This window comes from Lagopus leucura, unplaced genomic scaffold, assembly GCF_019238085.1.
Source record: "Lagopus leucura isolate 7727_CA_CO unplaced genomic scaffold, USGS_WTPT01 Super-Scaffold_760, whole genome shotgun sequence".
Taxonomy (NCBI): Eukaryota; Metazoa; Chordata; class Aves; order Galliformes; family Phasianidae; genus Lagopus; species Lagopus leucura.
The window spans coordinates 6,310,485-6,338,045 of NW_024962257.1; the positions used below are offsets into that span (position 1 = coordinate 6,310,485).

Below are 27,561 nucleotides of genomic sequence, written 5' to 3' on the forward strand. Positions count from 1 at the left end.
CTGCCGGAATATGGACCCAGACCCAGAGAGCAGCCACCCCCATGCACTGCTGTGAGACTGGGGTATGCAGCAGATCAGGGGCAGCAGGCAGAGTGTGGAACACAGCACCCACAAAAGTGAACGCGCCCGTGCTGCACCCCTAGAGCACATGTGAGTGCGCAGTGTGCTGCTCCTTTTGTGGGTGTGGATGCACGGTGCGCAAGCATCCTTCGTGGGTGCAAATGCACGGTGCATTGCTCTCTTCGTGCCTGCAAACGCACGGTGCTGCTCCCTCCCTGGGGGCAAACGAAGGCCGCTGCTCTCTTCGTAGGTGCAGACTCACGGTGCGCTGCTCCCTTAGTGGGTGCCCTCGGGCCGCCCCTTCCCGCACTTGTGAGAGCCCGCAGCTCCGCTCCCCTCCCGCACGAGCACCGCTCGGAGCACAGAGCGCGGCGGAGCGCGGCCGGGGAGGAGCGAACGGGCGCGGAGCGGAGTGTGCCTGGCCCTCGCCGCCGCCTCCGCGGCGCTGCCATTGGAAGCGGGGCCGGGCCCGGGGAGGCGGCGGCGGCGGCGGTACGGCCCCGCGCCCTGAGCGCGGCCGCGCTGCCCCGGCATGTCGCGGAAGAAAGCGGCACGGAGCAAAGGCGGCGGCTCCGCGCCCTCCGCCGCGCTGCCTCCCCCTGCCGCCACCGCCCCGCGGAGCCCCGCGCCCGCTCCGGAGCTGCCCCGCAACGGCGGCGCTGCGCCCGGGCGGCCCTCGCTGAGCAGCAGTGGAGAGTTCTACGACCTCACCTTCAAGGTGCGAGGGGCTGTGGGAAAGGGACTGCCCGGGGAGGGGCGGGCCGGGCCGGAGCAAAGCGTGGGGTGCCCGGGGGCGTGGGGGGGTCCGCGGGGCTGTGCCGTGCCGTGCCGTGCCGTGCCATTACGAACCGAACCGTGCCGTGCAGTTCGGAGCCGAGCCGTTCCATTCCACGCCGTGCTGAGTGCAGCAGCCCTCCCCGCGGCCACCGGCAAAGTTCCTCGGAGATGGGGGGGCCGTAGGGCACCTACCGTCGTGCCCTCACCCCCCCACACTCCGTGCTTTGGCCGCCCGCTAACCGCTGCCATCCCCTACTCCACATCTGCAGGGCTCAGCCCTACCACCCGACCCAAGGCTGTGTGTCCGGTGGCTCTGAAGGAGGCTCCGTGGAAAGCCCTCCACCAAAGGGCTCCTGCTCAACTTTTACAAGTGGTGACAGATGGCTTTCTGCTCAGACTGGTTACCATAACCTTCTGCTCCCTCTTTACCAAGATAAAGAATTGGGTTATAAACCAGGATGACAGTTTCTTTGCGTCGCATTGGATCTGCTCTGCCTGCTGTTGAACTATCTCCAGCTTGTGCTTTCCTGTAAGGGCTCAGCTGGCTCCGTCTTGCTGCTCTGGGTTCTGGCTTGTGAGCCAGTCTCATTTCCAACACAGCTCTCTGTAACCCAGCATGGAGCTCTAAGCTACAGGGAAGGTGGTGTTTGCTCTGGCGAGGTCCAAGTGTTGGTGCACAGTGCCAGGAGCGCAGCACCTGTGGTGCAGCCATGGCATTGTAAGGATTTGAGATGTTGGTTCAATTCTTTGGGAGGCAGTGGTTGCTGGTACAGCTGCAGCAGCAGTGCAACAGCTGTGCTTATATGGAGCTGACCTCGTATGGATGCTGCCCTGAGCTCAAATAAACCCAACTATGCAGGGTAGTAAAGGGCTCTGCTCTGTGTCCGGGTGTTCCTCACTGATGGATGCTATGCTGTGTTTGATGCCAGCCTAACCTAATGGACTTCCCCTGCTCCCTCTGCTGAGCTGCCCCACAGACAGCAGTAGCCCCTCGGGGCAGGCATGGGTCTAGTTCCAGCTGGCAGAGCTGCTGGGGGGATCCCAGCCTCAGTGCTGCTGGGAGTGGTGGGCTCAGGGGTGGGCACACTGGTGTTGGAAAGTTTTAAAAAAAATCAGCTCTGCTGTTTTGTACTAAAATTTTACACACACACACACACACACACACACACACAAGACTTTTTTCTCCTCATCCCCTGGATCCACACACATACATATAGGTTTATCTGAGCTCACTGTGTCATGGCTCTCAGTAGGGCTGCATGGGGCGGTTGCAGCAAGCAGCTGCTGTGGGGCACCCCAGGAAAAGAGCCGGAATGAGCCCCAGAAGAGAGGCATCCATGTCTGGGGCTGTCTCCGTTCGGGTGGAGTGGCAGAGCTCATGGCACTGGTTGGTGCTGCTGGCTCCTGTGTGGGTTTGCTTTGACCCAGGGCAGTGCCTGTGTTGGAATCGTTGATATTTGGTCACAGGCTGACAATTTCTGCAGGGACAATGGCAGTCGGGCTCATGGAGGCAGCACCGTGCCCTGGGTGTGTGGAGCAGTGCAATGGAGTGGTGCAGCAGCCTTAGTGCAGCCAGGCTGAGCAGCTGCTTGTATCCAGGATGGGGCTTTTGGGTTGCAGAGGGGTAATGGCTGTGGTGGGGCTGCTTCAGGAGAACGTTTCCTAACCCTGCTGCCTCCCTCCTGCAGGTGATGCTGGTGGGCGACTCGGGGGTCGGCAAGACCTGCCTGCTGGTGCGCTTCAAGGATGGCGCCTTCCTGGCGGGCAGCTTCATTTCCACCGTGGGGATTGACTTCAGGGTAAGTTGAGATGTGCCAGGTTGGTGACTGTCTTCAGAACACCAAAATGCTGCTCCAGCCATGTGGAGCTCGGCATCCTGCACCGGTGCGTACCCCTGGGGCTGCGGGTGGAGGAGGCAGCTGATGGCTGCAGCAGCGTCTAATTATGGCTCTGCATAACAAAGGGGAGTGAGTCCTCCCTCTGTGTGCCCTGGGGAGGGTTTGTGTACGCACAACTGTTTGGCTCTGACCATCTGCCCAGCGAAAATATTTCCCTAAGCCAATGTCGTTGTTTTAAAAACTATGATAGAAAACAATAACAAAGTGATGCAACCCAACATCTCCTCGAGGCATCTCCAAAGCAAACCTTAGGGGCACGGTGCAGGAGCTCTGTGTCATTGATTGAGCTGCGCATCCTTAGCCCCATCCTACCCAGACTGAGGACGGTGGCCATTGCCCAGGCAGCATTTTCTAATGCTTTTGCCTTCGGGTACTCTGTTGGGAGCTGGTGACTGGCTCTTCCAGCTGTTGTTTGGTGGGGGTGTTGGATTGAATGGGGGACCTGGAAACAGGCAAGCAAAACTAGCATCCCCAAAGGGTGGTGATGGGCCATGTCAATCTGGAAGCAGCAGTTGGAAGAAGAGTGGATGGACTGAGGTTTCAGGATGGATCCCAGCCCCTTCCTGCTCCCTGCAGCAGCTTGGGACATGTGGCACAGTGTGGGACAGTGGTGCTGTAGGTTCCTCTGTCAGCACCGTGGATGCCCCTGTGCTGCTCGTTCCATGGGTTGATGATGCAGAGTGGTGCCCTTGGCTGTGCTGTGCCCTCCCAGCTGCCTTTCTTCATTCAGAAGCTGCACAGATGCTGTCCTGGGCACAGACAGAAGCTCTGGTGCCACTGTTCCTGCAGTTCTACCCCTTGCATGTGAGCATGTCCTGCACTGCAGCTCTTGATGCAGAGTGAGGCCACGGGGGCCACAAATGTTGGTGGATTGAAGCCCATAGTCGTATTCCAACATAATCACACCATATTTTGAGTGTTCTTAAAAGGAAAGCATTGTATTACTGATCACAGTGATTGATACCAAGGGCAATCTTACAACCTGTCACTTATTGATCAGAGTGCTGAAACAAGTGCCACTGAGCAGCAATCAAATTAGGGTTAATTTACTCCTGTAATAGAACTGCTGGAGGTGCATGGGTCTGAAATGGGCAGATTATGCAGCGGGAGACATCAGGAGTGTGTCCTAAACCTCATTATTACCATCTCAGTAAGACGCTCATCATTTTTCAGGGACATGGAAATAGTTCTGTGATTGTACATCTCCTCTGCCATTACGATAATCCTGTTTGCAGGCGCCAAGTAATTGTGCCCCTCTGCTGTTTGCATTACAATGCACAATTACAGAACTCCAGGCTGAGAGCACCAGAGGCTTCTGCTGCACAAGCAGGTTTGGTGTTTAATTAGCATCCAGCTAATAACGGAGCTGTCACACTGCCCTTCCTTTGCCATCCCTGAGTTCAAAGCCAGGTTTCTGGCTGAAGCCCCCAAGCCCATATGTGCCAATGGGTGGCTCTGGATTTGGGATGGGCTCTGCTCTGCTCTGACCTCATCCAGTCCCTATGGGGCACCCAGAGCCCTCACTTGCATCCTTTGGGACTGCCTGGGCGAATGGCTGAAAGATGGTACTGCCTGAGCAAATGTAAATGAATAGAAATCCATATAAAATTAATCAGGCATTACAATTCTTAATGACCCCCTAGGTTTTTCCCTCCTACTGGTTTAAGTTACGGATAGTCTCTCATGTTTTGTTGTTTGTAATTGTCTCCTAAACAAACACAAGGATGTTGATGTAAATACCAGCGTTTCCTTTTCCAAACAGACTGGGGAAATTGCAATGTTAGCATTAGGAAAAAACGCATCAGAGTGGAACCTTCACAGTTCAGAGATGCCCTTCAGCTTCGTATCCTGTAGTGATCCATTCTATGATGGGAGCATTTGGGAGTCAGTGCCAGGCTCCAGACACCTCCGTACATCCACACCTCTGCCTGTCATTGCCATTCTCCCCATCCCAGGGAGCACACCCATGTTAAACAAACACTTCTGACAGTGTCAGCTTTGGGCTCCCTGCCCTTGCTGGACAATAGGTACCCAGTTATTGCCTCCCACAAGCTATGGCTGCCAGGGCCGTGCTGAGCACTAGTCTACTTCTTCCCCCTGAGCACTGAGGTCCCGTGGGACATCTGGGTCCCCAAAGCTCCCATCCAGCATCTGTGCAGCTCGCCTCACCTGGAGCTCCCCAAAACTTTGTGCTTTAGGAGTTTCAGGCAGAAAGGTGCCCCGGAACAGAACCATGTTAGGAATCAGAGGGGTGAATCCCACCTTTCCTGGTGGGGCTGTAACATCTGCACTTTGGGAATGTGACAGAAGTGTGCGCAGGAATGGGTGGCAGCTGACCTGGAGCAGTTCAAATGGGGCTGCCCGTGGAGCACAGCTGAATTCAGGGGTCTGTGCTAATTGGACCTGAAAGGAGAGAACATAAAAGAGAAAATTCAAGATGAGCCTTTTCTCCCTGGGAAGAGGCTCTAATGAGGTTCTTTGCGCTGAGCCGGGGAGATGCTTTTTGTGTCAGTCAGCCTTACAGACAGGTCTGCAGGGAGCAGCTCTGCCGCTCCTTCTCCCGACGCGTGCAGCGCGATCCCTGCGGGCGTGCAGATCTCGTGCTGCGGCCCCGCTCCGCCACTGCGTGGGCTGCCCCTCGCAGGGAACGTTTCCCGAAGCCCCGACCCAGCCCTGCTCGCAGGGACGGCTCTGCTCAGCCTTGGTCGCACTGCTGTTAATCTGCCCCCAGGAACAGCTCCCACGCTCGGTAAATAAAAGCTGTCACTGGTGGCCCTGAGCAGTGAGGGGCTGTGGTTACATCCTGTGCTGCTCCGGAGCTGCGATCAGTGATGTGTGATAGGGTTTTTTTTTTTTTGCATAAGATATGAGTTGCATCTCTGTTTGCGGCTCTGTTTGTATGCTGTGCCAGGCAGTGTTCACATGAAGGGGCTGAGGGCTGTGCTCTGCCTGGCAGTGCTGTGAGCAGCAGCGTGGGGACAGGGAGATGTCCTCAGCTCACATCCCCAAAGGGCACTGCCCATATCATCTGGTGCTCGGTGCCCTGCTGGGGCTCGGAGGGAGCCTTACACTGGATGCACCCCTCCGGTGGCTCTTCCTCTGCTTCATTTCTCGCTGCTGTATGGATGTTAATAGAAGCCAGTTGCTGATTTGCTACTTTTGCTTTTGTTGCTGTAAGGAGAGCTGGGATCCGTTTGCCCAGAGGAGCTTCCCACCCTGCTGCCAGCTTTCAGAGGGTTCTTGTGGTGCTGTTCAGGGACCCCACATTTATTTTATTGATTTATTTCATGTCCGATTCTTTGGATAGCAGCCATTGTGCAGCTGCTCCCTGCTCCCAGGACAGCCTCTCCAATAGTCGCTATTCCCAAACAGCCGAGCCCTGCTTTGCTTTCAGCTAGTGCTCCTTTCCCTTGCAGAGAGATGCAGCTTTGCAGTCTGCTCCCGATCACACGAAGGCAAAGCTGTCATTTGCATGCAGGGCTCAGTTGCCAAGAGATGCTGAGAGCAGAGCCTGGCGGGCTGCACCCTCTCCCTCCCAGCTGCCGGTGTTTTATTCATGTCCCTTTGGCTCTCGCATTTGGAAAATAATAAACCTCAGTGTGCTCTGGTTCTGCAGCACGTCGATGAGTTGTGAACGCCCGTGTGCTGCTGGTAATCCCAGTGGGCAACAGCCTAAATTCCTGCCCTGGGGAAGGCAGAAAGAAATGAGATGATTGCATTCAAAGCAGAAAAGTGCTCGAGTTGCTCTTTACGTGAGCCCCAGAGCTCAGGCAAGAAAACTCTCATGCAGTTTGCATGGTGATGTGAAGGTGATCTCAGTGCACAAAGGGCTCTCTTATGATCCATAATGGATTTGGTACCTAACCCAGCTGTGAAGTCTTGCATCCATCCCAGCCAACAGTGAGAGTGCTGGGGCAGGGGGTGGATTTTGCAGGCATCGCTGCTCCCGGCTCATTGCTGTGTCCTGCAAGGAAGTGGCTCACAGCCCATAAAACATTGAAATAGGGCCAGAGCGAGTCTAAACGGTCTGAATATTTAATGGAATAAATTTGGCTTAATTTCACTTTCATCTTTCATTTGTGATAAAATATTGAATTCAAAGGTGCAGAACTGGGATTTTCTTTGAAAGCAGAGGGAAATGGGGCCTTGTAGTCTGTCTGAGTGCTGGCTGCTGGGGGACGTCCCTCAGAGCTCCCCTGGGAACGGTGGGCGCTGACAGCAGCGGGGTCCTGGGTGCGGTGCTGCGGGTCCACGTGCACCCAGCATGGAGACAGCGTGGGCTGCCTCTCCTTGAGCTGTTGCTGACTCATTCGTTACCGCCGATTAATTATCTGCCCCCAGCAGGCTGCTGCACGTTTTGGAGTAAATGAGCCTTTGGGGCAGCGCGGCGCAGCGGAGCTCGGCGGGTGCTGGTGATGTTGGCCATGCAGTCAGCAACCCAACACTTGGGGGAGTGCAGTGGGTGCTGCAGCAGTCAGGCTCCAGCAGTCAGGCTCCAGCAGTCAGGCTCCAGCAGTCATCCCCATGTCTGGGCAGGGAATGGGTTTTGGCAATGTATGGCACTGGCAGAGCATCGTGTCCTGGCACTCATTGTGCTCCAGCACTGGGAACAGGCAGTGCCCACCAATGGTCATCTCCCTTCAGATGAAAATAGAAAACAAAAAACCTCCCCCCCCCAACCCCTTTGGATAATGGAAATATTTTTAATAAAGGATCCCATCTGAGTGCATGGGAGCTGTGTTTGTGGAGGGAAGGAGCTGTGCCTGAGCCATTGTCCATTCGTCCTTGGCTGGCAGTGGGGGGGGGGTACTGGTTACTATGGAAATGGGAAATGGGCAGATCGAGATCTTGTTTACCTGCAGAGCTCTGCCACAAGGAAACCAAACATTGAGCATCGTGCTGGTGGCTGCTGGGGACAAGGAGGATGGAGGAGGATGAGGATGGGCAGTGGGAGCTGGTGGGTTTTCTGTGCAGGACATCTCTGCCCACCCCATGGGAACATCCCTGCCCTCCCCATGGGGTTTTGCCTTTGGTCAGAGCTGGAGGAGAGCTGTACCATCCCTGCCTGTCGGCTCTATCCCAGTGGTCACCATGCAGAGCACTCCATGGCTCTGTTCATCCAACGAGGGCACGGAGTATTTTTAACCCTGGCTAAGCACCAAATCATTACCTCGAAGGACTTCAGAAACCTCTCTAAAACAACAGCAAATATTTCATATTTATGCCTGCGTGGGAGAAAATATTTCTCCCTGATTGCAAGTAATATCTGTCAAGAGCTCGTGCAGCTCTGGAGGTTGGTGAACATCCCAGGACACAGAGTAGACCCACAGTGTCAGCACCAGCACAGCACCACTGTGGGGATGCAGCCGGCCCCGTTGTGAACATCCAGTGAGGTTTTGTTTCATTTTGTTTTAAGTTTTGTCAAAGCTGTTTAATGGAGGGTATCTGTGCTCAGAGGCATTTGTGCAAACAATCCCACACTGGTTCCATGCCCTGCAGCGAAGCCATGGACCTGCAGTGAGCCGGGACCTTGTGGGCCTTGGTTGAATCCTGAGTGCAGCTCCGGATGCTTTCCTGCTGGCTCTCAGGCCCTGTTGTTCTTATGCCCAAGTGACACATTTGGGAAATGGAGGCTTTTGCTTTTCCAGCTTTGCTTACGCGGGTGTCTCTATGGAAACCGCTCCGCCATCCTCCCCTCACCAGTGGGCTCCGATGGCTGAGGGAAGGGAAGGGCTTGTGGAACGTGCACCGTTAGGGCTCTGGCCCTGTGATCAGTGAAGCCCCTCTGTGCTGCCATGGCTTTTGGTGCTAGGATTTGTCACCCCATGGGAATGGTGCAGCTCTGCCCCCTGCACCCAGCCCAGCTCTGCGCTGCTATCCCGACGGTGGTCCTTGAAGTCCCCTCCAACCCTGGGCGTTTGATGATTTTGTGATTTGTTCTATGATTCTACAATTGATTCACTGGTTCAATGATTCTATGAGTGATTCATTGATTCAGTGAATCTATAATTCCCTGTTCCCATCCTGCCATGGAGAGCTGTTGGCATCAGCACCATGTCCTTTGCTCTGAACCTTAAAAAAATGCCCATTCATGAATGCCTCCCTCAAATCCAGGTTGAAGGGGCTGCCAGGCAGAACCAGCCCCTCTTTGGGGTGCATTGACCCTGCTGGCAAGGACCTTGCTTGGCTGCTTGGGTGGTGACGCTGAGCATTGGATTGGAATTGCTGTGTTTTGCTCCCTGGTGTTATGCTGATGGCTGCAGACGTGGCACAGTGGTGGAAAGGTGCAGCATCCATTAATGCAGCCAAGCCAAGGTGATGGGACTTGGAGCACCAGTCTGTCTGCAGGGGTCGGTGTCACCCGTGAAGTCCTGCACATGCAGTCAGCCCCATCCCTGTTCTGGGTTCACCCAGGTTGTGTCTGCCCCATACCTTTGGCTCACTTTGCATTTTCCCTGCAGTGCTCTGTGTGGTGTTGGAGCAACTCATGTGGGCTCCTCGGTGCACACAGCCCCTCTCACTGCACGCTTGCCGTTGTAGCGGAAATGCTGAGGGCTCACTGCTACTCACAGCGCCTCTTTTTAGAGCTGAGCGTGGGTTTTGGCAGCAGTGCTGGGCAGCCCACGCGGCCTCAAGCAGTGCCAGCCTTGGGAAGGGCTGGCAGGAACATGGGTGCTGTGCCGTGCAGGACTTTCTTGAACCCATTAACATGCCGCATGTATTAATGTGCATGAATTAATGTGAGAGGTGCTTGACAGCGCCCAAAATAACTTTGTTCCTGAGCAAGTGTTACTGCATGGCATATGTGTTTTTACCCACTGAATACTGACACACATGAGGTCACATTTGTGCTAAAAGCACAGCTCGCTCAAGAGACCCAAGCAAAACCCACCAAGGTGACTGCAGGCGGCTTTGGGTTCAGTTTTATTTGCAGGAGGGCTTCCACCCTCTCTGTGGAGCAGAGCCCAGTGGAGCACTGTCCTGGTTCTGGGACAGCAGTACAGGATTTGGGCAGATGCTGCTATTGGAGAAAAAAAGATTTGTGGATGGAGATTATTGTGGCAGTGCAATGCAGCAGTGTGCCTGCTGTGCCCAGCACCTTGTAGTCCCCTGGGAACTGCAGTGCGGTTGCATGCGTGCACCGAACCTGCAGCAGGTCTGTGTTTGCAGTGACTTGTGGCTCCTTACTGGACATTTTCATTTGACTTTTGCTGGTAGCGTCTGTGCTGTGACAGCAGCTGAAGGTTGGTTGGGGTTCCACTGCCTGCAGATAGAACATTTTCCCAGTGGCAGCCGCTAGTCTCCTTTGCTTGCAGGGTGTTGGCACCGGAGGCGAATCTGGCAAAGGGGAAGCAGGAGCTGGCAGAAAGAGGAGACCAAAGCTGTGGATGCCAGGAGGTGCCCATCAGCTCCATTCCCAGTGCAGACACTGCAGCACGGCCTGTGCCTGGCAGATGGCATCATTGCTATAATTGCTGCCGAGGTGCTGCGAGATGCCAAAGATAGGTCTGGGAGGGGCTGCAGGGTGCCTGCTCTGAGCCTCGCACCCAGACCAGAGCAACCTGCTTTCCATCACAGCGCTGTAGCACAGCTGTGTTGTTTCTTTCTTCCCCATCTGAAATGTGCCAGTGCTCAGCAGTGCTGCCCAACACCGTGGGTCCCGCATGGCTGTGGGACATGTGGGGCTGGGCCACGGGTTCTGCCCCCAGTGCTCCCCAGCTGCTTCCTTGCAGTCTCTCTGGGATCACAGCTGGCAGCTCCAAACTGATGTAGAAACCTTGCAGAGATCCTGCTTTGATAGCAACAGGAATGCAAGAGCTGGGGATATTGCTGTAAAGCAGAAAAGTCGATCGTGCGCTCAGTGCTGGCTTGCAGTAGGCATGGGTTCCAAGCACCAAGACCTTGTATGTATGGGCCACTGCCAGTGGAATCATGGAAGATAGATTGCAGTCATTTAGTTGCTCTCTTTTCCCTAAATTCTTCCTTTGAAAGACTCAGCTGGACCCAGGTTTCCTGCTTAGATGGAGCTTGGCTTCCCAGAGCTGCCTGGCGGTGCAGCCGTGGGTGAAGGATGAGTGTGTTTGTGCTGGGATGTGATAAAAAGCTCCAGATCCATTTGTCAGATCTGTGGAATTATTATTATTTTTTTTTTTTAGGGATGAGAAGTGCTATTTAATGATGCTGTTTGCAGTGTTGTCTGCAGAAGATGCTCCGTTACTGCCAGATGCTGCCAGGATTCTTTCCTTATTTCCTTTAATTAGATTGCAAAGTCATCTCTGAAACTTCAGGCAGGTTTCCATCCTTTTGGGTGCCAGATAGAAAGAAGCCTGGCTGCACCTCCAGCTGTAATTACAGACCCTGCTAATTGCATGCCGTGGTGGATGGAGCCAGGGGGCCTTCTTTGGGCACATCTCCATTGAGCTGAGGCACATCCCCTGCACTGGAGGAAGGCACAGTCCTGCAGCAGCGGCCACACAAGGTCAGTGCAGCCCCAAGGCTGCAGGGCTCAGGTGGAACTCCCAGGACCCTGATCCAAGGACTGGGACTACAATCAGGGCTGCTCCCCACCCTGTGGCTGTTGTAGAGCAAGCTGAACAAAGCAGATTGTTTCATTTCTGATGCTTCTCTAGCATAAAAACTGATGCAAGGTTTTGTTTTCCCTCAGGAGCAGAGCAAACAATTCCCTGTACAGCGATAATTGATGACCCATTTTTCATCCTCATAGCACTGACAGGTGCTGTGTATGTTGTACGTGAGAATAGATGCCACAATAAATGTGCTGTGGAGATTCCTGTTCTGCTTTGCAGCATGCTGTGTTGTTGGTAAGGAAAATGAAGATAAATACGCTGAGCACCATGTTACTTATCCCCAGTGTTGGCACAGATTGGCGTGAGCCATCTCTACCCTTTTGTTTCCAAGGCTCCTGGTTGGGAAGTCAGCATGGCTATCTTAAAAATGGGCACTGCTGGGCTGGGATGGGGGAGGCTCTGGGGGAGGATGCTGAGGAGCAGAGCAGGGCCTTACTGTAAAATCTATGATCCTCAACAGATCCTCTTACCCCTAATCTGCCCCTGAGACGTGTCTCTCTGCTTCTTGCCAGAAAAACCTTTTATGTGCAGACTGATGTGAATAAAAGCTGATAAGCCCCTAATTCTTTGGTGTATCTGCTCTAAAAAGAGGATTGACTCTTATCTGCTGTGGGGCTGGCAGCCAGGGAGATGCTAATTGCACTTTAATGCAGTGTGCGTGGCCCTGGAGGAGAGGGGCAGGTGGGCTCCTTCCCTGTGCTGTGCTGGGTGTTAGGTACTGCCTGGTTCTATGCCTGTCTGCTGCTCTTCAACGTGGAGACACCAACTTGGCATCATTCTGAGGGCTCATGTGAAGCTGTAGCAAGGGTTCAGCAGTGCTTGTGCTACTCCAGTGTCTGTTTGCAGTTGTTGGAACTTCAGTATTTGTTTAGATGTTGATTTCAGATCCATGAGCAGTGTTTGCCTGCTGCACTCTTGCTGTGTTTCCCCCATCAGACACCACAGGAGGTTTACAGTTAGCTGACTTGCAGGGCTGGCCCTGAGCGGGGCCGAGGGATGCTTTGGGGTTGAGGGATGCTCAGGGCCATGGTGACAGCAGTTCTGGTATGGGATGCATTCTCACCTGGGACCTTTCCTCCCTTAAAGCATCCTGTGCTCAGCCCTAGCTCAGTGCTGTGTTATCAGTGTGAGCTGCATGCCAGAATGTGGCAAAACTGCCGTCCTGGGCTGCAAGTGAGCAGAGATTGGATTTTTTCCTTTTCCCTATCCACCCACTGAGGCTTCTTGAATTCTGGAGGGCTGTTCTTAGAGCATCTGTGCTGCCCCAGGCCGGGCTGCTGTGGCTGGAGTTGCTGAGCTCGCTGGCAGCACGTGTGTATTCCCTGGGGAAACTCCAGGGTTTTAATGAGCAAATTGTGGTGTCCTGCTGCTCTGGGCAGCTTTCCATATTGATCCTTCATCCATTTCCATCGCTGTTCTCACAGACAATGTGTGTGTGTCTGTCTGTAGGTGCACTCCTGCTTGACTGTGGGGTGTCTGTGCTGGGGGAGGAATTTGGGGTCTGTGCACTGAAGGCATTTGGTGCCATTCTGTTCCAGCCTCAATGCAGGGGTGGCTGTAGTGTCCACCCTGTGGTTAAAGTCCCAGCTGCGGGCTGGGCTCAGTGCCTGCCCCTGCAGTGGGGTTCTCAGGGAGTGACCACGTCCCCATCCCTGAGTCTCCCTGTGCCATTGGTGTCCCTGTACCATCGCTGTGCATGGAGGCGATGCTGTGGTTGGGTTACCCTGAGCCCTTGGATGTGCTGGGGGAACCAGAGGGGGCTCTCCCCCTCCCCATGCTGGAGAGCTGCACTGATTTTGATTTGTCAAGTTTAACTGTGAAGCGAGTTAATCCATGTATCCAACTGAACGCTTAAGGCTTTAATTAATTAATGAGCAAACGTGCAGAAAAGCTGCAGGGAGGCAGAGAACACTGGGTTGGGTTGTCCATGCGATAACTGACCACGAGTTGGTGCTCCGGCCGTGGTAGGCAATGCATGTGGCTCCCAGTGGGACATCCTTCCACGGGCAATGCCCCAGCAGCAGCTGCAAGCACAATGTTGGAGAGCAGTAGGCTGTGGGGAGCAACCTGTGAGTCTTCCCTTCCTCTGCTTCCCAATGGCAGCGCTGGGTGGGTGATGCTGCCCATCACTGAGGTCTGTCTGCATGATAATAGCATTGCCCCTGCATCTGTGAGGCTCCAGCTTTATTTATCTGATGTCTTGAGGACAATTTCACTTACAAACCTCTTGTTCCTGCAGCAGCAACTCTCAGAGTGTTCCACACTGTAAGCTCTGCTAGAAAATGCTTTGACAGCACTGTCAAAGCCTGTGTGAGAAGCTGTGCAAGAACTGCTTTCCTGAACATGCAGAGAGCGACAGCAGAGATCAGTTGCATGGACAGCTTTGCTGCAAGCATTACGTCTGCTATAGTGCGCTGTGTGAGCCTGTGCTCGAGCGCAGTGCTCCCTCACTTGTCCTGAGTATGTCCTGCAGTGGGTGACCAAAAGTATCAGCTTCATACTGCAGCCTCGCAGATTCATCCATTTTCCCCAGCCTGCCCCAGCAGCACCTCGATGCACAGCTCCCTGCTGCTCTTCCAGATGGTAATTAAGCTTAAGAATCCTCCCCTAACCCAAAATGTAGGGCAGTTGTAATTAGTGTGAATCCTGCTGCTGCTCTCTTGCTTTTAATTAAGCTCTTCCAAAGAACAGGTACTAAACGAGGTGTCAGCACTCAGAAGGTGGTTTGCAGAGTGAGGTTTGTGGGGTGAGGTTTGCAGTACAGCCACTGCCTGTTGTGCTCCAAACCCACAGCTGTGCTCTGGGCATCGTGCACCGAGCAGAGGGTCGAGGAGCTGCCACATGCACCCTGGCTGCTGCCCCCCACTGCTCGGTGCCAGGCACAGCTATTGTCTGCAGCATGGCTGGGATATGGGTATCAGCCTGAGCTGTGCTACAGGGCAGTGCTCTGCAGGTCCCCAAGCCGTCCTGCTGTGGGCAGCTGCAAGCTGTCGCCTGCAGGAAATCACCTGTGGCTGCTGGCAAATGTTTACCTTTTGTCGAGCAATGAGCATAAATCTATGAAATATTTAGTGAGAGCTGGCTGATTACAACGAAGAAATGAACAGATATCTTGGAAAAATAATGTGCAATTATTGCAAGGTATTCTACATCCTATCAAGGCAAACTGCAAATGTTCTGATGCTTTGTTAGGAAAGCAGCAGCTCCAGGCTGGGCTAGGTGTTCACATTGCTGCTGCTTGAAGCTGTGATGCAGCAGATCCATCAGCAGCTCCAGCTGTGCACCTTTCCCTTTCCCTTTGCCTTTCCCTTTCGCTTTCCCCTCTGCAGCCACAGCCAGGCTGCCCACTTCTTCCACTCCTGGGCTGTGAGTCACTCCTCTCCCTCATCTCATCACTGCTTTTGAAGGTATTTATAAACCATGTTCATCTCCCTGCGCTGGCTTCAGCAGACAGTGTAAATTTAGCGTGCTTTTTTGCTCCACGCCATCCTCCTCATCCGCATCCTCATGGCCATGCTCTAATGGAAAGCAATGGGATTGGCATCACAGCAGGTGCAACCAGCATCCCACCTGGCCCCGTCATTGCTTGGGGCTTTTTTAATCATACTCCGGTGATTACTGTGCTAATTTCTGTGGAATTCTGCTCCTAGCTGTGGGACTGCTTTATGTTTAGGATTGGGTTTGGTTAACACACTGGGGATGCTGAGTGCCTCACTGTGCCTATCCTACAACTCTGCTGGCTTCAGTGGGGCTCTGAAAATCAGCATCCAGGGTGCTGGTGATGCTTTGCTGCTGCAGTCCTGGATCTGTCTGGGAGTTCATGGCATCAAATAGGAAAACTGTGGTTGGTGGTGCCAGGGATATCTGTGTGTCCTGTGCCTGCCTGGTCAGGCGCTGCTGCTGCACATCACATGGTGACAACTCTTGGCTCACCTTGGAGTCGGTCCACAAAGCAATCGCTGTTGGGGCCAATTAATTTGCTGAGCATCCTGGTGGTGTTGTGGGAGCTGCTGGATCATTATTTGCAGTTGTTTATGCAGGAAGAGGGCACCCAGCACCATGCCAGACCCCAGCTGGGGCACAGCGGGCATCACCTCACCACAGATGGCTGTGGGGACGGAGCTCAGTCCTTGCTGGGAGAACAACAAGTAAAAGCAGCAGGAAAAGGAGATCTGTGTAAGTTGCTAACTGAATATGGAGTCGCTTGCTGTGCCTTTTGAAGGCTGCTAAGATGGGATGCTGGCACTCGTTAATTTATTGCCGGAGGTGATCCAGCCCGAGCCACACACCACATTAAATCAGCATTGCAGACACAAAGATTTAAATATCCAAATAGATGTAACTTGCAGCAAACACAGGAAATGATCTTCTCGCTGTGCAAATACAAATTGCTCCAACAATTTGGGCTGCGATGTGCAAGTTTAAAAAATGGGGAGAGAATATCAGCAATGCACTGGCAGAGTTGGTGTGGGGCAGCAGCTCCCCGCCTCAGCGCTGCTTCTCTTTTGTCTTGTCTTGCAGAACAAGGTGCTGACAGTGGATGGGGTGAAGGTGAAGCTGCAGGTGAGTCCCTGGAGCTGTGCTTACAGTGTTCAGGTGTGGTAAAGCCCCTCGGAGCTCCAGGGCTGGGGACAGCCCCAAGAGTCCAATCTCTGTCCCATGTTTGGAAGCTGCCATCGTGTGTGTCCCCACTTCGCCAGCTGTGTTGGCATATGGATGTGCACATGTGTACATGTGCAGCCCAGCGATGCCAATAGTGCCCACCTTCCCCTGATAGCAGCTCAGTGCTCTGGAAACATCGCTGTGCTAAAACCGGATCAGTTCAGTGCACAGTCCCTGTGCATCCTTCTGCTGGTCGATTTCCAATGGAGCTCACGAGCCCTTTGTCACACACCCATGTCCCTGCGGTCGGATGTGCTGAGGAACAGGGATGTGCTGCTTACGTATTTATTGCACTTGTCACTTCTCACCATCCTCAGCGAGCTCCTCTGCAGCTGCAAACTGCTCATGTGCAAATAGATCAGCCCCTGGGTTGCTGTTAGAAGCAAAATGCTGAAAAAACTTTGTGGGGTTGCAGTGTGCTATGGTCATGTGCTTTTTCCATCCTGTGAGTGGTGGCATGATGCTTTCACCTCTCTCCTCTGCCTTGCAGATCTGGGACACGGCTGGCCAGGAGCGCTTCCGCAGTGTCACACACGCGTATTATCGGGATGCCCATGGTGAGCACATCCCCAGCAGGGCTGGGGGGCTTGGGGAGCACAGCATGGTGCCAGCACTAACACCTACCACTCTCTCCACAGCCCTGCTCCTGCTGTATGATGTCACCAACAAGGCATCCTTTGACAACATCCAGGTATGTGCGGCACCTCCCAGACTGCTCCTGATGGCTTCGGGCAGCTCTGCGTGTTTCTGGGGTGCTATTGTTGCTCCCTAAGCCCTGAATCTCCAGCTGGTGCTCAGAGCAAACCCGTGGTCATTGGCTGCAGGTGGCATGGAGGTTTGGCAGCCTTCACGATGCTCTGTGCTGGAGATGAATGGGGTTCAGGGAGCCTGGGGAAAAAGAAAGCTGGAAGGAGCTGTGGCTGGTGCTGCCCCACAGCAGAGGTGGTACTGTGGGAGGTGGCACTGTGGGAGGTGCACGGCAGCTGTGCGAGCTGTGGGCATTCCCAAAGGGCTGCAGTCAGTGCCGTGTGCCCAGCTGGCAGCTGCTGAGGGGCTGCTGATGAAGATGCCGGAGGACACGCAGAGAACATTTTCACTTTCCTGGCAACCAGAAAGGTCGATGGACTGGGTTCAGTGACAGATTTATGCCACGTGTAATTACAGCACCAGGTGGATAGCTTGCTCCTGGTGATCAGGGGCAGCAAATGCCAGCAGCGAGGTGCTCCCTTGTCCCCACTCTGCTGCAATGCGTCCCCATGTTGCCCCACTGCCTTGGCAGCAGACCCGGGCAGAGGAGAGGACCACATCCCACTGTCCCTCATTCCCTGCAGACCCACAGGTTCCCCACACATGGCACCTGGTGCCCAGGGCTGGGCAACCCCAGCTGACTCTTCCTATTTCTGAAGCCCATCTCACTGCAGCCCATCTCTGCTTGTGTCCCTCCAGGCATGGCTGACAGAGATCCACGAATATGCACAGCAGGATGTAGTCCTCATGTTACTGGGAAACAAGGTGAGTTGGACCCATGGAGCTAGTCCTGCCAGGATGCTAGGGATGTGGGCAGGGGTGGGTGCAGTGCAGCCATGCAGCTGCAGGTTTTGGGGCAGCAGAGGCGCAGAAAGTGACCACATGTCCCAGGGAGGGATGCAGTCATCACCAAAGCCGTGGTCCTGCCCATCTCCCTCCTGGTGCGCAAAGCTGACTCCTGCTCTGCATGCTGATGATCTGCAGAGTCTCTCCCAGGGATGCTGCATTGAATTGAGGTGTGGAGATGAAGCAGTGTCTTGTGCTCACCCTGTGGATCTGAGTCCCAGATCCCTCTTGCTGCCAGGGCATTGCTGCTTATGCTGATGGGACGGAATTCTTGGGGTATGGGGCTTATCTAATGCTGAGCTTCCAAATAATCTCCCTTTGTTCTTTTGCTGTTGGCAGGTGGATTCAGCCCAGGACAGAGTGGTGAAAAGGGAAGATGGAGAAAAATTGGCTAAGGTATGGGAGGTACTCTTTGCTGCATGTGGGTATTTGTTATGCTCAGATTGGGCAGGCAGCACAGAAGCCATAGGGATAACTGCAGAGTGGGTTTCATCCTTTGTCTCCCTCTCTTCTCCCTCATCTGCTCATCCCTTAACCCTCCGCTGCCCTCCTTGGTTCGATGTCTTCACATTTCTTCTGAAGCTCTGTACAAATGCTGTCTTGTCCTGCAGGAGTACGGGGTGCCCTTCATGGAGACCAGCGCCAAAAGCGGCCTCAATGTGGAATTAGCATTCACAGCTATCGCAAAGTAAGGGGGGGGTTCTGGCTGTGGGGAGGACGGCATGCAGCACCAGTCACTGTGAAGGGGCTGGTGTCACACAGCTTGGTAGCAGGCTGTATGGGCAGAGAAGTAAAGTGCTTTCCCCTTCCTGCAGAGAACTGAAACACAGGTCCATGAAGCTGCCCAACGAACCCAAATTCAAGCTCCATGATTACGTGAAGAAAGAAGTGAGAGGCTCGGGCTGCTGCAGGTTCTGATACGCTCGGTGCATTTGTACAGAGACTCATGCCACGTGTTTGTGCGCTCTCTCCTCGTGGACAGTGTGTGCATGTCTGTCTTGTGTCTGTATCTGCGTAAAAGGTGAGCTGAGACGTGGGGGTGAAAGCAGCAGAAGCTCCTCAGGCTGGCAACAGGCTGGCCGTGCTGCACCACAGCCGCTCCCCGAGCCCTGCAGCACCCACAGCCCCGCTGTGCTCCAATCCTGCAGAGAAACAGCACCTCTCGCAGCTGCTCCACTCCTGCCTTGCCCAGAGCCACTTCCCAGTGCAGCTGTGGCTCCTGGAACGATGGGTTCCTGCATCTGTTCAGCAGTGACAGTCCTTAGCCCAGAGCGTCTTCGGGTGTGTTAGTGTTAGGAGTGATGATGTGGGGGAGTGCCTGCTCCCCACCAAACATCTGGGCAGAAAAAATCCTGAATTCCCTTTTCCCACACCTTTGGAATTCAGCTGTTCAGATTCTGGGGCACACAGGAAGGCTTTGTTTTCAAGGCAATCATTTTTGTAGCTGCTTACTTCTGCCTGTCAGTTGTTCCCGTGTTGTAACATACCTCCTCGATGAAGATTTCTCCTCTTCCCCGCAGAAGACAGAGCTTAGATGTCTGTTTGAGTGAGCTCCTGCAAACACATCTGTTGTACAGAGATCTGACTGTTTATCTGTTTGGTAAAGGCTTTGGTTCTCTTACTACAGCCATTTCTAGTACTTTAATGAGAAGAAAGCTAATGTTCTGCAGCTTATTCTAAATACCTTTATGTAAGTGTGATAGCATTTTTAGACCACAACAATGCTTTGCTATCTCTGAAGTTCTCTTGGGACAGCTCTCTCTTCTAACAGAAGAAAGATGAGAGTGCTGTAGGCATTGATTGTACAGGTCTAAGACTTCTGCCAGCTCTCTTCAATGGACTCCTCACCCCTTTTGTCTGGTGCCAAGCGTTTGGCTTTTGCTTTTTTCCAAGTTGCACTTCAAAGTACAGATCTGGATGATGTGTTTGGCCTTTGGCAATTTTCTTATTCAGCAATTCCACATGCACTAACACCAGGTGCCCACTGCATTGAACCTCCCTGCACTGCTCTAAATGGACCACTGAAGTCAACCCACCCTTCACTTCCCAAACACCAGCTTTCTCAGCAGTGAGTCGGGGTGCAGCTGCCCCTCATTGTGCCAGCTTGAGCTGCAGCAGCATTTCCAAAGGGCACTCAGCACAGGAGCCAGGCAGGCAGTGACAGAGGAGACCCCTCGGAGCTGCACTTCTCAGTGAGCTGCAGTAAAATAAGCAACGTGCAGAGCAACTGCTGAAACGGGTCCAGCACAGTAATAACAGAGCCCAAAATAAAACTTTTCATAAATAGCTTTTTAGGGAGAAATGTCTTTCAGTTCTCTTATTTTTGTTAAAAACCTGTTCCTGGGGGATGTTTGCAGCTCGCAGCCTCCTGCCACCATGCATCCCCAGGCAGTGCCTGCTCCCTGCTGGCAGCCAGCACACAGGACCTGGGGAACAGAGCCAGGGCCTCTTTTTTCTCATCAGCCCTGTCAGTCACTCCTTCCCTAGCAATCGCCCTGTCCTGTCTAGCCTCAGCAGAGGCAGCCTCCGAGCATCACTGCAGCTGCCCTGCACTCTGATCAGACTTTATGAAGGAGTGGAAACCTACTGAACTGCTTTGTGCTGCTTTGTTGAGCTTTGTTGTGCTCCTGCAGCTGCTACCTGATCAGTACCTCTCATGATGCTGCTTAACAGCTACCTTCATTCTCATTCTGGGCTGTAGCACATGCTTGCTAGCTGAGGTTAAAAAAAAAAAAAAAAAAAAAGAGTGGAATTTTTTACAGCCCTCAGCCTGAAGGAGCAGCATTTTGGTATCCTGGCTGTACAGCTCCTGGGAATTTCCACAGAGGCACAGGAGACAGGCAGCTCCAACACCCAGATCCGTTCCCAAGCCTGCCTTCGGGATTGTATTTTCTCAGAATAATCATAGCAGTAACAGCAGTCCCTGCCCCATGCTGCTAATCCCTGCAGACACTCCCCCCTTCTCTGGGCAGGAACGCCTTGTACCTTGATGAAAAAGCTGGCAGTTACTGGCTTGGTTCTTTATTGGGGGAACCAAAAGCAAGCTAAAAAAAAAAAAAAAAGTGAAGTAGAGGAGATGCAAATGCTACTCCTTGAAGGTACCTTTTGGCACCTAAGCAACCAGCATAAACATCACAACTGTACTTGTGGCCTTTCCTAACACACCTAAGCTTCGACGAGGCGCAACTCCCCCTCTGTCCCACCACAGACTGCCCACGCTCTACTCGCTCCCAATGCCTGCACGCAGCGCCGCTGCTGAAGCCCTTGTTCAGATTCGGCCATTTTATACACGGGCCTCGACTGCCGCCCAGCGATGGAGCAGTACTCAGTGCACCACGCAGGCCAGACAACGCGGCATTACTTGCACTTCTCATTCGCGCTGGCTCGTTTATAGCTTTTATTTCATTCCTGTTAATAAATTTTTTTAATAATCTCCGTGGCTACGGTGGTGCTTTGGCTATTGTGGCACATACCCCACTTGGTTAATCATTTAAGTAGCGAAGTTCACTGTGTGCCCAGAGCCAGAAGTACAATCGGTCTGTAGTTTCCCTTGTGACGCATAAAAGGAACAGAAGCAAAACTTCAAGTCTTCTGAAAGCTTTATTGAATCTGTAAGCTATAGTCAGCCCGGTACAGGAGCTCCGGTGGAAACACGGAGGCCGCCGAGCGGTGCGGCCCCCCGGCGCTCAGCCCTCGCTTCCCCGCACTTGCGCTCCGCACCGCCGCACGCGTCCACCGCGGGAAGCGTGCCGGGCGCTAAGGGAAGCAGCCCAGGCTCTCGCTGCCCCTCACGCCGCTGCGATTCGAATCCCGGCAGGTCCTGAAAGAGAAAAAGCAGCGCGGTGAGAGCGAGCCGCACCGCCCGGCCCAGCCCCACCGCGGGGCCGCGAGCCTCAGCCGTAAAGCGTCAGCAGTGGCCGCGGCCGCCCGCCGCCCTCAGACGAGGTGTCAGAAAAGCAGAAATCATCCCCGGCTCGCCCCGCCTCGCAGCGCCCGCTCGCAGCTCACTGCAGCCACACTCACCTCCAGCCTGGAAAGGCCAAAACATGCGCTTGCTGTAGAATTTATACATACCCCGCCGCCGCTATTGGTCAGGATGCCTGTGGATCCAACCAATCCCGAGCAGCTGAGGTGATCGCCGGCCCGCCTCTCCCAACGCTTATTGGTCGACGTTTTTCCTCTCTCCAATGGCGCCGCGCGGCGCAGCGTGGCCCGAGGCGTGGTCTGCTGTCTCCCGATTGGCTCCCGCGGGGAGTCAGGAGAAGCCAGTAGTAACAGTGATTGTAGTGAGGAGTGACTGCGGGAGCGCCAATCACCGCTCTGCCGAAAGGGCTGCTGGGAATTGTAGTCCCAGCGTCGCAGAGGCGCGGCGAGAAGCGGACGGACAAGACTACAAGTCCCGAGGAGCGCAGAGCGCCGCTCTTCTGGCCCGGGCGGCAGCTGAGCCGCTAGACGAGCGAGAGGGAGGCCTGGGGCCGCGATGTGCCGGGATCGGGGACCGGCGCTTCGGCCGGCGCCGCTGCCAGGTACCGCTGGGGGAGCCCACAGCCGAGCGGGGCCGGCGCGGAGCTGCGGGAGCGCTGGGTAAAGCCGGGCCGGGGATTGCGGGGCCTCACGCAGTGTGGGACACGGAGGGGTGGATTTCTGTCACCGCTCCCGAGCCGTTCCTGACATTGTACGGAAGCGTGGGCGCCTTCCAGACCCGTGGCTGTCCCGTAACGTCAGAGACGGCGGCTCAGGCTCTGCTGGAGCCGAGGAGAAGCATGGTACGAGAGCGGGGTGTGGGCTGGGGGCAGCAGGCCGGGCTGAGCGCTGTGCTGCCCTCGGAGGAGGTTCTGGGCACCTCTGCCTCGCGCCTGGCAATGGGAGGCAATTCTTTGCTCCAGCCCCGGCAGGCTGATTGTGCCTCTTCGTTTCCCCGCAGCGAGGTATTGCAGCATGCCCTAAGCAGCGAGCTCCTGTGAAACAGCTGTTGCGTGTTGGCCGTATTTCTCCCGCTGGTTCCTGCGGACAGCCGCAGTGATCAGTTCGGTCGCAGTGTGTGAGAGATGGCCGTGAAAGCCCTGACAGAGGGAGGAAGGCAATGTCGGGGTTGGCTGCTTGCACGGTGGCTGCAGGAGCTGTGTGAGGAGAGGAGCAGATCGGGAAATGTGTATTGTGTGGGGGTACTGACCATGAGTTCAAAAAGAACAGAAAGTGCTGTCCTCATTGCACGTCTGGCAAGAGGAAATCAAAGAGTTTGGAGGTTTCCCAAGAGTCAGGCAGGAACATGTAGAATCTGGGCTCAGCTTAGTGCCCATGAGTCCTGGGGTGTCCCTGAGTGCTTCTGTCCCAGGTGGGGTTGAAAATGCAGAGTAAATCTGGCTCACAGAAAGCTCTGGGTGGGCTGGTCCTGAGTGCTGGACATTTTGCAGTTGTGGCTGAAGTTGGGTGATGTTCAGCAGTCACCTCGTGGGCTGAGCGTTGGCTGAGCCTGAGGCACCTTGTAGCCGAGATTGGCACTTTCTGAAGCCAAGTCCAGCTGTGCTAGGAGGAAGGCACTTGAGAGCAAATCCTGGTTTCACTAACCAAACACTTGAGTAATGTGAACACGCTCAGGCTGTCAGATCTCTTCCATCCATTTTATTCCTGTTATCATCCCTCCTGTGCACTCCCTCACCATGGGCAGTGAGGTCCGTGCTGGCCGTGTTCCCCTGCCCTGGGGCTGGCTGGGGACATAGCAGCTGCCTGGAGGAAGCTGTTGTGCCATGGACCCCCATCCTCAGGGCTCTTCCTTTCTGTGCTAATGAGTTAACTTAGTTATCTGGTTTTCCCTGGAGCGTCTCTGCAAGCACAGAGTATGTCACTCTTTGTTGGGCTGCTCAATATTCAGTATTATGAAGTTTGAGAACTACCTCAAGAGGTCGAGACACTCAAACTCCCTTCAGTGTGAATAGTGGATGATCCTGTTTCTGCGGATTTCTCAGGTTGGAGGCATAAAGCAGTGCGTGCTCAGGTTGTTTTTGCTTAACCCCTCTGGTCTGTGAGCAGCGCAGGGCAGCACGAGGATTGGCTGAGCTGTGGGATTTTCCAGCCGAATTTACATGTCGCCCACTGCTCTGCATGCCTTTCTGTTTACATCACTGGGGAGCAATACACACATACACAGCACCAGATAGCGGAAGAGGCATTCTGACTGAGGGAAGCCTGTCTGCAGCTCAGTAACTGGATCATGGTGGTGTGTCACCAGGCCCTGCTGTGCTGGGGCTGCCAGGGGTGAGTCCTGCGGGGTGGCGTGGGCACAGCACAGCATGGGAGCAGCAGGGCAGCACAACGTGCGTGTCGTCTGGATCCCACGGATCAGGCATGGTGCTCACTGGCAGCAGAGCGGAGGAACTGTTCTCCAGCCTGTGCCATAACAAGGTGCAAGAGGTGTTTGAAATCCAGCTCAGAAGCTCAATTGAGGCTCATAAGCAGGTGCCTGTTGCCTGCAGCTAGTTGGAGCAGTGTTGAGCTAGTTTTGTGATCCTCCTTTGCAAGGACACGTAATATGTGTGCACCAATGCAGCGAGTGTTTTCTGGGGTTCTTCCAGGTGGTTTCAGAAGTATGAAACCCTCTGCTGTTTAAAGCAGGGGTGCTGGTGAGGCGAGGCAGCGTCTCACTGCCTCTCCCTTGTGTCCCAAACCATTGTGACTGCAGTGCAGCTGCTGACTGTCTGCTGGGGTAATTTAAACACAGCCTTCCTAGCATGGTGTGGGACACTGAAGCTCAGTGCTCAGTGCTTGGTGGATGTGCCACAATTGAAATGTTGATCTCTATTGATTGCTCAGGAATCAAAGATTTGGAGCTTGTTTATCTAAGGGCAGGACATCACTCTGCTCTCATGCTGCCTGTAAAGCACTACAGTTTCTGGGTTGCTAGCTAAGAGTTCCTGGCAGTGTTAGCAGCTTTGGATTGTGCCCAGCTTGTTCTCAGTGGAAAACTGTGCAGAATAACCCAAAAAGGGCACAGATGACTGAAATTTACTGGGACCTTTTATTTGGGAAGAAGCTGATGCATTTCAGATGGATCTTTAAAGTGCTCTGATTGTGCCCAGAAGGCAAACAGGAGCATGTCATCGAGTTTCAAAGCTTTGGAAGATGTTTGGGAAGAGCAGGGGAAGGAAGTGTGATATTTGGTACGTTTTGAGTAATGATGACAGGCTCAGATTTCTTGTGACTTTAACCTGGCCAGGTTACTTTCTGTTTTTCTCTCTTGCAGCCTTGCTGAAGTGCAAACTAACCTGGCCTCAGCCACCTGCACAGTGCTGGCAGAGATGAGAGGTGAGCAAGGCAGTCAGAAGCTGCTGGAGAGGTTTGCTGTGCTGCTCACTGAAGCCTTCCAGGCATAGGCTTTCCTTTCTCATGGGCTGTCCTGCCACGACAGGATGTTGGCAGGAGTGCTCCATGCCCTGGGCTTTGCTGCTTACCTGGTATGCCATAGAATTCCTCATATATAAAATGCGTGTGTTGGGGGAATTCCTTATTCCCTTCACTGGGCTTTGCTAGCTTTGTAGGGAGCTCCAAGCCTGACCAATGCTATTTACAAATTTTATTGTGCATTTCTTGTGGGAGCCCTTTGCCATTTCCAGTGGCCCCCAGGACTGTGAAGGAATTGGAGTCTTTCTATCTATTGGATTTTTGTTCTTTAAGTGAGAATAAGGGAAAGATCTGAAGCATGCGGCGCTGTAGTTTTAGGGCCAGTGTTAAGGCTCCTTGTGTGTAAGGGCCAGGTGTGAGAGCTCGGCTTGTGCCCATTCCAGCCATGCCAGCAGTGATGTGCAGACACTCAACCAGCACCAACCAGGGCCAGGCACTGCCAAACTTCATCTGCAGCTTCGTGTGCAAGGAAAATGGTGTGGAAGGTGGATGCTTCCTAAAATGGAAGTAAAGCCTCAAGTATGGCTTTTGTGACATGGAAACAGCATTGAACTATGGCTCTGTTCTAACTCAATTCTAGTGTTTTGGGGAAAATGAGATGCTTTGTTCCACCAGAGCAGTTGGTTTTGATCCTGTTACAACCGCATTTGAAAGTTATTGCTTTAGGTTTTAGTGTCAAGTATAGCAAACAGCCAGTCTGTCCCAAGGGCTCGTTAACCTTATGGAAGAAAAGAACATTTACTGTGAAAGTATTTCCTTTTCTGAACTATATTTGCAGAAAGGAATGGCAGCGTTCAAACAGCTGTGCTTCTGTCACACTGCTGGATGTGCCCTCTCAGCTCCGCTGTAAAATGAAGCACTGGTAAAAGCAGCAGCAATTAAAAGCGTCACATTTATTTTTCTTGATGACAGCACTGTGCAGCTCTGGTCTCACTTCAGCTCAGAAAAGTTTGTAGGGCTTTTAAAAGCAACGAAAAGACTTGTGCACAATGAAAAGCCTTTCTGTTCCGCAGAAGCGAGGAACCACCAGCTGGAAGTGCCAAGCTCTGTTGGTAGGACGGAGCTTCATTTCATGTTTGATCTTCTGGCACTGACGCACATCTCAGCACACGTGGCTGGCCGTGTTCGGGTCACCCCAGGGGTGCAGGAGGTGCCCACAGCTCCGTGCTCAGCTGCAGCTCTGTGCGGCTGCCCTGCAAATGAAGGCTGTCAGCATGTGAGCCCAACCCCTTTCCAGCATCCATTTGCTTCATGATTTCTGAGATTCAGAGCAGATGGATTAGGAATGTGAGGAGCCATGTCCTCGGTGGATCCTTCCATGTCCATTTATAGACCTGTTGCACGTTACTGAGTCCAGTCCTTTCTGAACCTGTCATTACTGCATTTCTCCACAGCGTGCAGCAGCAACAGGCACTGGTGTTCCCTGTTAGTGGGGTGAAGGAATGCTTCCTGTTGCCTGCATTAGATCAGCCTCCTGCTAGGTTCACTGGGCACACTGTGGCAGAGGGCTGGGCAAATAACAGGCCCAAGTTTGGTTTACTCCCAGGCTTCCTGACTTTGTAAATCTTAATTGGCACAGGAGAGTTTGTACAATCTGCACCCTTGGAGATTTCACTACTTATTCCATAGATGACCATGGTGAGTGAAGCTTACTCAGCAGTGCTTCTTGGGGACCTCGTATTTGAAAGTTATTGTTTTAGGTTTTGGTGTCAAGTATTGCAAACATCCCAAGGAATCATTAACCTTAAAGAAGAGAAGAATGTGTAGTACAAAATGATTTCCTTTCCTAAGCAAAGGGATCACCTGAGGAGCACCCGAGGAGCTGCACCCTCTCCTTCCTATGCTGTGTCCTACAGGTCAGACTAGATGCTCGTTGTTGTCATAATCACGGTGTTATTTAAATGCTGTTGCTGAATTTCACAAGCACTTATGAAGGAATGCTATTTCCGCCACAGACGCTGAGCAAGAAAGCCAGTGACTGCACCGGTGTTGTGAGATGCAGAGAAACTAGGTTTTGAGCTCATGAGCCCTGCCTTGTGCTTGCTTCGTGCACAGCCCTCCCCTTTCAGGCTGCTGTGGACCACTGAGAATCAGTTCACAGCTGGAAAACAACCAGAACACCTCATTAGTACAGAACAAAGTGGACAGAGTCTGCCCAAACCGGACCTGCAAGGAGAGGTCTGAGTCCCCAGCTCTCTGCACCCACCTTCTGTGGGGTGGTGCTCCATGTCCTGCCGAGCTGGGCTCCTGGAGCAGCTTAGCTGACTTCAACCTTTGTAAGTGTTTCCCCAGTGATGTACCAATCCTCTAAAGGATGTGTAACCCTTCCTGTTCTGCTGCGGTGTAGTAGAGGAACAGAAACTTGTCTTTTACCACGAGTACATGGGCTGTGAAATAAGGAAATTCACTTTAGTGCAGCCCATTCCCAGTTTGTGGGGCAGCCCCACACCTGCCTTCAGCAACACATCGTGGCTCATCTGCCAGTGAGCACCCCTGTGGGTATGGTTTTGCCAGCCCTGCTTTGGGTGAATAGCTTCAGAGATAGCTTCAGTGAATGGAGAGAGGAAGAAGGAAGAACAAAGCAG

General features: G+C 53.5%; 2 protein-coding genes and 1 non-coding gene across 8 annotated transcripts in view; 2 read left to right on the forward strand and 1 right to left on the reverse strand.

Annotated features, from left to right (window-relative positions):
* The first annotated feature begins 592 nt into the window (after positions 1-592).
* On the forward strand, positions 593-19,502 carry RAB26 (RAB26, member RAS oncogene family). Its single transcript, XM_042864406.1, has 9 exons — positions 593-778; positions 2,526-2,636; positions 15,845-15,886; positions 16,476-16,542; positions 16,624-16,676; positions 17,432-17,497; positions 17,918-17,974; positions 18,190-18,266; positions 18,394-19,502. Exons 1-9 carry the CDS (start codon positions 593-595, stop codon positions 18,494-18,496), a joined length of 762 nt encoding a protein of 253 aa, XP_042720340.1. The 3' UTR covers positions 18,497-19,502.
* A 1,964-nt stretch (positions 19,503-21,466) lies between these two features.
* LOC122176399 lies at positions 21,467-21,553 on the reverse strand. The gene has a single exon (XR_006177733.1). It is a non-coding gene; the product is annotated as a small nucleolar RNA SNORD60 (small nucleolar RNA).
* Positions 21,554-21,992: 439 nt separating this feature from the next.
* Positions 21,993-27,561, forward strand: part of TRAF7 (TNF receptor associated factor 7) — a 28,553-nt gene continuing 22,984 nt past the window's right edge. The window contains exons 1-2 of one of the 6 annotated variants that reach the window (XM_042864318.1): positions 21,994-22,104; positions 24,819-24,880. The gene's annotated coding sequence lies outside the window, so the exon portion shown is untranslated. Of the gene's footprint in view, positions 22,105-23,783; positions 23,834-24,818; positions 24,881-24,951; positions 25,030-27,561 lie in introns of those variants that run through there. The other 5 variants (XM_042864319.1, XM_042864323.1, XM_042864317.1 and 2 more) reach the window with 5 other exon arrangements.